This window comes from Fragaria vesca, linkage group LG7, assembly GCF_000184155.1.
Source record: "Fragaria vesca subsp. vesca linkage group LG7, FraVesHawaii_1.0, whole genome shotgun sequence".
In the NCBI taxonomy this organism is placed as follows: Eukaryota; Viridiplantae; Streptophyta; class Magnoliopsida; order Rosales; family Rosaceae; genus Fragaria; species Fragaria vesca.
This window is the reverse complement of record NC_020497.1, coordinates 1,603,630-1,611,727: the sequence shown is the minus strand read 5'-3', so window position 1 is coordinate 1,611,727 and position 8,098 is coordinate 1,603,630. Positions and strand designations below refer to the sequence as shown.

Here is an 8,098-nt window from a genome sequence, read left to right as displayed (position 1 = left end):
TGTATTCAATCCACAACCAGGCAAGCCACGGCTTAATTCAATATAAAATGGAGGTGAAACCTGACTTGCATCTGTAGCGATGGATCTCAGACTCATGAAACGTGATCCACAATTTCGTCCATAAATCTGTGCAAAAACACAATAAATCTATAGCATTGCAGTATAAGATAACAAATCTAACATTACTCAGATAGTTGATAATGCATGAAATGGAGATGGAAAAAGGATGGCCTATTTCACGCACCTCTCAGAATCTTCTAATACTTGATCTTCCACAGTAGAGAGGAATGTGATCTATCAACTGCATAACTCAGCTCAGAAGACTCAGAGCCGCATATCTTATGATTTAACAACTGTAACTTCAACAAGGAGAGCAACTCCTTATACCGTGATTGTTTTCTTTTCAACACTTCGATATAAGCATATAAACCAAGCCATTCAACTTCTTCCTCTTCCAATTGAAGAATTGGGCAGAAGTTAGAGTCAGTATACAATGAACACATCCTCTTCTTTATGAGCCTGTACATGAACCTAAATTGAATACCAAAAAAAAAAAAAAAAATTAAAAAAATCATAAGTCTTCCAACAATGAGAAAGAAAAGTAGAGAGCTTATAAGGAAATCCAGTTGTAGACTAGACTCAAGTGTATCAAGGTGTTACTCAATGTTCAATCAAAGTTTAACTAATGGCAAAAAAGTTCAACTAACAGACATGCAGAAAAAATAATACAAGAGATAAAAGACAAAGGAATTTTAGTATACCTCAATGATCTTTGGATAATGTAAGCGTAGAATCTAAAGTGAAACTTGCAGATATATGATAAGGCTCGAACATAACAATGGAACTTCATTGCACATAACAAGAAGGCTTGGTAGACATTCAATCTCACCACAGATGCTGAATTAATGTGGGAATCAAAGAATAAGGGATGACATTTAGGACTCATGTAGTCAAGCAATTTTTTCTTCAAATGGTGACCAGGTCTGCCTTGGTAGAGGACAGTAAGAGTTGAACTTAGATGGTTTTTCAAGTACCTGACAAATAAGATGAAACAAGTTAATTGAAGAAACAAAAACTCAAATCATTGAAGGACTAATTATCTTGAGAATAACTGTGTTAAAAGTTACTTGAGCAGAAATTTAACACCCAACCAACAGCTACCAATACAGACATTTTAGACATGAATTATTTATGCACATAGTTTTTAACATTTTCTGAAGTTACTATTAGGCCCAGTAAAATCAAAAATAAAATTCAACATGGATGGAATTTAACTTTGTATAGTCTGCCTGAACTTCAAGTGTGCAAGAATTGATAAGCAAGCCACTCCATCGAACAAATAAAATGCCGTCATCACCACTGGATACCCTGTTTGATGCCAAACCTGCCATGTTTCCGATATCAAAATTGACACAGAACTTCTTCTCATTCATGTAGCAGTTGTAATCCCGAAATCCTCGTTGCAACCTTGAGAAGAAGCTAGCAGCCTGTGCCTTTGATGTTGAAATGAATAGAAAATCATCAATAAATCTAAGTAGAGTATATCTAGAGGATGAGGAGATTTTATCCTCACTGCTACTCTTTGCAGCAGAAGCCACTTGAAAATCATGTCCTCTAGATAAATCTGCAGAAGGTTCCCAAGTTTTTTCAAGAAATGGAAAGATCACATTCCGATCCAGATGTCCATAGTATAATGAGCAAAGCAAAGCTGACAGAATACTTCCTTGAGGAATACCAGTACGTTGCAAATAGAACTTTTTATCCAACTGCAGCACATTGCGCTTAACATGCTCATGTAGATTAAAAAATAGCTCCTTCTTCTTCACAGACCTGCTGCACTCCTAAGCATTAGAAAGCAAAAGTATCAGCTAAAGCTAAGTTTTCCTTGATCAAAAACAGAAGGGTCACATATACATTAAATGTCTGAAGAGAGTTTAAGCATGTACACAAATGTCATCCCTTTCCCATGAGATCTATACTACATTTCAAACATTTCTGTAGTAAATATTAGGAAACACACAAAAAAAAATGTATAAAAAAATAAATAAAAAACCCTAGCACAATCTTGTGTTCAATATTTCATGGTGAAATTATATTTATTGAGCAATTTAGTTTGCTGCAAAATAAGCAATACTGATGGCTTCGATTAGTTCATACATATTTTCTCATCAAACAAATGGCATCTTCTTCTGGAAATCCTAGCTATTCTTAGCATGATATTGGGGAATCTCATTGCTATTACTCAAACAAGAATGAAACGTATGCTTGCATATTCATCCATAGGTCAAATTGGATATGTAGTTATTCAACAGGAATTACAAAAAAACGGCACCGTATTCAACAGGAACAAATTAGTGTGAAATATATAGTCCGGCACTTTCGAAAACACCAAAATAAAATATAAAAAAAATTAATAAAAAAAGACAAGAAATAAAGAAGCAAACATACCTGATTAACAAGGACACTACATAATTTGGATTTAAAACTTGAGCCGGTATTTTGATCAAGACATGCACGGTTCTCATGAACCCTTAATGACCCCTTCTTGAAAATGACATGATGAGACTGCTGCAAAATATATTCATCTGCTCTTATAACATCTTTCAGCACACCAAGCAGCTTATCCTGGTTAACAGAATCGAAGGCTTTTGACACATCAGAGACAATGATAAACACATCAGGTTTCGTAGTGAATCCACTCTTTATACCAAGAAGAAATGGGCATAACTTCCTGTATACATCATTGTAATCAAACACTGATGATCCTAATTTCCCTGGCTCTTTCAGCTGCATAGCTTTTAGAACAACATGTGAATCACGAAGAACACGATTCACGGACTTGAAACGCTCAAATGTGATTTTTCTCCGATGCAGTTTCTTTCCTCTTAATAATTTACCAGACTGGTCTGCCAAACATAACTCTTTTCGTGACATTTTTGATGATGCTTTTAAATTTGCTAGCAACCTCACTTCATATTCTTTTGGAAAAATCCGGAGCTTAGAAAACCCAAATGATCGTTTCCTTATAATTCTTCTAGTTGCCGCATCATCCAAATACTGATAACTCTGATCCATGTAAGTCATGATGGTCTTATTCTTCATCTTCTCCCAAACCGACTTCCGGTAGTAATATACATCTTGCTTCCCATGCTCACTTTGAGTGACATAGAAGTTGGCTTGCAACAATGGCACAACTAAAGATTGAAAGAACCAATAAATCCAACTTTCTAACAATTTTTCTTTAACAATATGTACGGCATCATTCAATATACTGGATCCCTTTTCAATGTCTACACCTTTTCCATCCACATGTTTTGGTGCCTCAGTATTCAGGCAGCAGAAATAATGTTTATTGGATAGAAATGGGAACCTAGACATTTTCAATTTATGCAGACACTGTTTTAAGGAAAACCTTTCATATCTTCTGAGTCGAATGAACTTCGAAATAGTTCTCCTCAAATTTATCCAGTTCGAAGGAGTTCCTAGCAACTCGGGAGGAACAATACTCCTACAAACTGCCCATATAAACGACTCCACCTGACTGTTCAAACAGTGAGACTTAATTTCCTCAGAGAAAGATTCACTGACTTCAGAAGATTTACTGCAATGGTCCGTAGTACAACACTGAGATTTCTTGAGTACACCGTACTCCCACTTTTCTCCCTGAAGGCCAAAGTAAAAAGGAACAGGGGGTAAATCAGAAAATTAAGAAAATCTAAATAGAGGAAAACTTAGCAACATGTACAAGCTAAATTGTGAATACAACACCAATTTGCCTAACAATATAAAGCATGGTCCTGAAGAGACATGTCCTAGTCAACGGCATACTTCTTAGACCATCATATGACACACAGTTACCCCAAATATACTGCTAACCTCAAAGCTGCAACCACCGCTTTTAATTGTATTAGGATTTACAGTTGTAACAACACAGTGCTTTTCCAATAATCCCAAGTGATGGCCATATTGTGCTCTACGTATAAGAATCTTTAGCAACTTAACAAGTGAATGATACCTGGAAACCATAAACAAACAACTAAAGTTAGCGAACAAGAAGACAAAACATACAAGAAATTCTAAAAGAAATAAGCAGGCATGAAACAAAAATTCCAGACCTAAGATGATCATAATTATTAAATAAGGACTCCCGCAGACAACAGAACACATAAAAGAGAATGAAAAAGCAGTTGAGAAAAAGGTTCAAACTGATAAAAGGCCTATGATGACGTTAACCACCCAAATAATAGGAAATCATTAAAATAACCTCAAGTAAATGTCATCAGCATCACTAGCCAAACTGAAGTCACATCCAGCTTATCACAGAAAGATGGCAAATACGCTTTAATTTGCTCCAGTGCTATCATTTACTTGGGACAAACCTTTTCAATCCAACAGGGAATATTAAAAGAGGACAGTAAAGGCATATCTGTGTTTCTTTAAATAACACCAAGATCACTGCACCCAATAATAGATGAATAAAAGTCCCAAGATTGATTATTAGCTAGTTACTGAAAATTATCGGGCAAACAGTCAGCATTTGAATTTTGTTAAAAGTACAGATTCCAATGTGAAAGGTAACGATTTGAATTTGCAAACTAGAGCAGAGACAGCAGCAGAAAAGTTACAAAACAAATCAAAATTCACAAAGAACAGCATAAAATGCAGAAGTATGCTGCAACACCAAATTGTTATTTAAGTATCACAAGTTGCTTACAGGCACGCAGAACCCATGAGACAAAGACCACTGCTATCGGAGCATGTCTTTGACAGTGCACTTTCTGTATCATATACACCAAAAATACTACTAACAAGAAACTCTGAACCAACAGAATCAGGCTTTACAGAATTCAGTACATCTGAAATCATTAAGGAGAACACAAATTATCATAAAGAAAATATAAAAACAAAGAATAAATCAAAAATGTGGAAGCTGCAGTAACCCATAAGTCTATGAAAAGAAACAAAGCAAAACTATGTTTCTTGGATAAATGTTATCAAAGGAAATGGAGTATCCTTCTGTGCTTAAATTCATCAAACATTAATGTAAATCAACTCTACGTAATGGCACTGGTGGACTCATCTACCACTGGTCTACCATTGCTTAAAACTAGTCTGCCACTACATGAAGCAGATCTACATTCATGTATGGATGTGTTAATGTACTGTAAGAATGGCACAATACTGCATGATACATAATCAGCATATTTCATGGATATCAAGCATGAAAATCAATATGTTACAGTATATGTCTAATTGCAGAGATAAGATTCAGAAAGATGGGAAGGCACGTATCAAAACATGGAGAACAAAACACAGCTGCCATACAAAAAACTATATTCATCATTTCTGTGTAACAAAGCATGTGCAAAAGGATACGCTTTCTAGGAAAGATTGATGAAGAACGTTCCAAGTTGTAGAACAAGGATTTCCTATCTATTTCAGCACCCTTGGCAACCTTTTGGGCAACTTGGAACCCCAAACAATAGCACTGCCATAAAACAAAACTTGAGAAAAAGTAATTATATATACAGAAAAAAAACATGAGTGAAGACTTTCAGCCTACAACACTTCAGACCAATTTTAAATCAAAGAAAATTTAAAAGTTTGCCAAACCACCTGTTCAAATTGTCGACCCAAGCTGGGTTTCAAAGAAGACAAATGCCTTCCAGGTAACCATTGATTATCACTGACAGTTGTTTTAAAAAGACCCTTGACACTGGCTTCTTGAACAGATATTTGCCTGTGTTTCCTGCAACGCTGCCAACGATATGGTCTTGAACGCTTTCTTAGAGGTTCCAAACTCTCTGTAAGTTCCTTATTTAAATTCCCTTCACAATCATTGGTCAGTGTGCTGGTTGCTGGTGTAGATGTTTCAGAAAAACTTATATGAGTATGCGTCTTCCTGTAATTTTCACTATGGTTGCAGCAGCTATTGCAGGTAATAGAACTCGAGCTTTCTCCAATGCTGACTGAACTCATGAGCTGGCTTTTCTTTAAAATTGAGTGAACGTCATCATCTCTTTTCCTCTTGTTTCCAGGTCCTGAGACAAAGTTACAATTGAATCATGCACTGATTCTCTTTTATGACCTTTATGGGGTATGAGCAAGCAAACATAAACAGGATATGAAAAAAGTTATAAGGAATCATATCAGAGACAAGTGACACCATAAAAACACAGTAATGATATTTGAGTAGATTAATAACTAGAAAGATAGAAAGAAAGCATTATGAATCCAAATAAATAAATTATAAATGCACACTGAGTAAGAGCAGACCAAAAAAGAATCTGGTAGTTTGAATCCCATAAATCATGAAATGATGACTGAGGAATTTAATGAAAGATCCTACGATCAACTGGTAGAACTCAACAATTACCTTATCATTTAATGTTGTAGCTACAGTTCACCTCTCAAAGAAAAGAAAATAGATCATAGTTTCCTAATGCATGCCTCGTACTAGAATTTGACTATAATTTTTTCACTTTAAAAATTCAGCATTACCACATGGAACAAGGGACGACGGTTGCCATTTCGAACTCGGTGTGCAATTGAACCTCTTACATAAGTTACTAACGGGTGGACCAGTCACCTGCTGGTGTTGCTCATCCGCAATTCGCAGAAATATCGACGCATTCTTTAGTAAATAAACCATAATGCCATCCCCAACCTGCCACATACAAAACTCCAACCTCTGATTCAAAATTCATACTTGTAAATTCATTCATATCATTTAACACAATCAGTCGATCCGTTACATACCCTTTCTAAGAGAAGACACCAAGCTGAAGAAGTAAGAAGTTCCGAAATGGCGCTGGACTTGTTAACCTGTGATATAAAAACACCAAATATAGCCTATTCATATTGAAATTCCAAGACTTTCAACAACAACAACAAAAATTGGTGCTGTACCTTATTATAACCACTGCATATCACATTGGAAGACATGGATTGCTCCAGCATCGTCGTTTCGATGACAGCTGTAACGATCTGAACAAAATTGATCTTAATTTTATACAAAATCTAAACCTATAGATATATAAAAGCAAGAATGGGTATATGAGTGAGAGTATATACCTCAATTTGGGACCAGTGAGATTCAGGGGAGAAGCGCGTGATGCGGGGAGCGTTGTCGGAGAGGACGACGAAGCAGGTGTCTAGGAGAGAGCGGTAGTCGGAGGGGTCGTTGGGTCGGAGGAGAAACGACATGGCGTCGGAGCAGCAGCGGAGGCAACGGCGGCCGTTGCAGAAACGACATTGGGGTTTTGGGGAACGAGGAGGGAGTAAGGTGGCGAGAGTGTGGGCCAGAGTGCGCGCGCGGTTGTGGAAGAGGCGCCAAAGGACCACCGGAACGCGGCGTTTCTGCTTCATCATTTTTGTTCGCGATAAACTCGGAGGGGAAGAGACCCTCTTGGGACCGACTCTGTTGGAATTGGACTTTGTGGGAGTGGCTTTTCGAATTTTAGAGCCAAAAGAGTGCGCTTCTTTTCTTATGGGTGTTATTGTAATTTTGGTCCCACATTTTGTTGACCGGAGATTGCAGCGGGGCGTAATTCGGTATAGTTTCGCTTTTAAAAAAATCAGCTTCTATCCGAATTTTTAGATTTTATATGAACTGAATTTTTAGATTTTATAGTGTTTGATAAATGCAAGAAAAACAGTTTTTTAAAAATAAATTACAGGTCACTGGCAGCAACTTTTCGAAACAACATAAATGTTACTTTTAAAAGCAACTATCACTAAAAACACTAAAAATTAATAAATTTTATCTTAACAGCACTTTTAAAACTAATATTTACTAAACATAAAACTATTTTAATTCAAGACTGATTATTTTCACAGTACAGCAGTACCATTTTTTTGTTTTAAAATCACAGCAATACCAAACTAGCCTTAATTAAATCAAGCGCAAAAGTCCCAACTATCCTTTGAAAAGCAAGTTCGATCAGTAGGTACCTGGTCTCAGTGGTGGAGCTATGGACGGGCCAATAGCTGCCTTGGCACCCCTCAGTCTTTTAGAACAATTGCACCCGTAGGTAAAAGGCAATTGTTGATTTGCCAATTAAATTGCCCTTACTAATTCATTATTCATCCCAAATCC

At 36.5% G+C, this 8,098-nt stretch overlaps 1 protein-coding gene across 1 annotated transcript; it reads right to left on the bottom strand.

Moving 5' to 3' along the window:
* Positions 1 to 257: 257 nt before the first annotated feature.
* On the bottom strand, positions 258 to 7,368 carry LOC101312102 (telomerase reverse transcriptase-like). The gene is made up of 13 exons (XM_004308170.1): positions 7,075 to 7,368; positions 6,910 to 6,987; positions 6,760 to 6,825; positions 6,502 to 6,667; positions 5,617 to 6,041; positions 5,377 to 5,488; positions 4,715 to 4,856; positions 3,859 to 4,015; positions 3,491 to 3,663; positions 2,449 to 3,271; positions 1,276 to 1,841; positions 762 to 1,034; positions 258 to 531 (listed from the first exon to the last, which is right to left on the bottom strand). The coding sequence occupies exons 1-13, from the start codon at positions 7,366 to 7,368 to the stop codon at positions 258 to 260; spliced, it is 3,549 nt and encodes a 1,182-aa protein (XP_004308218.1).
* Between the last annotated feature and the right edge of the window lie 730 nt (positions 7,369 to 8,098).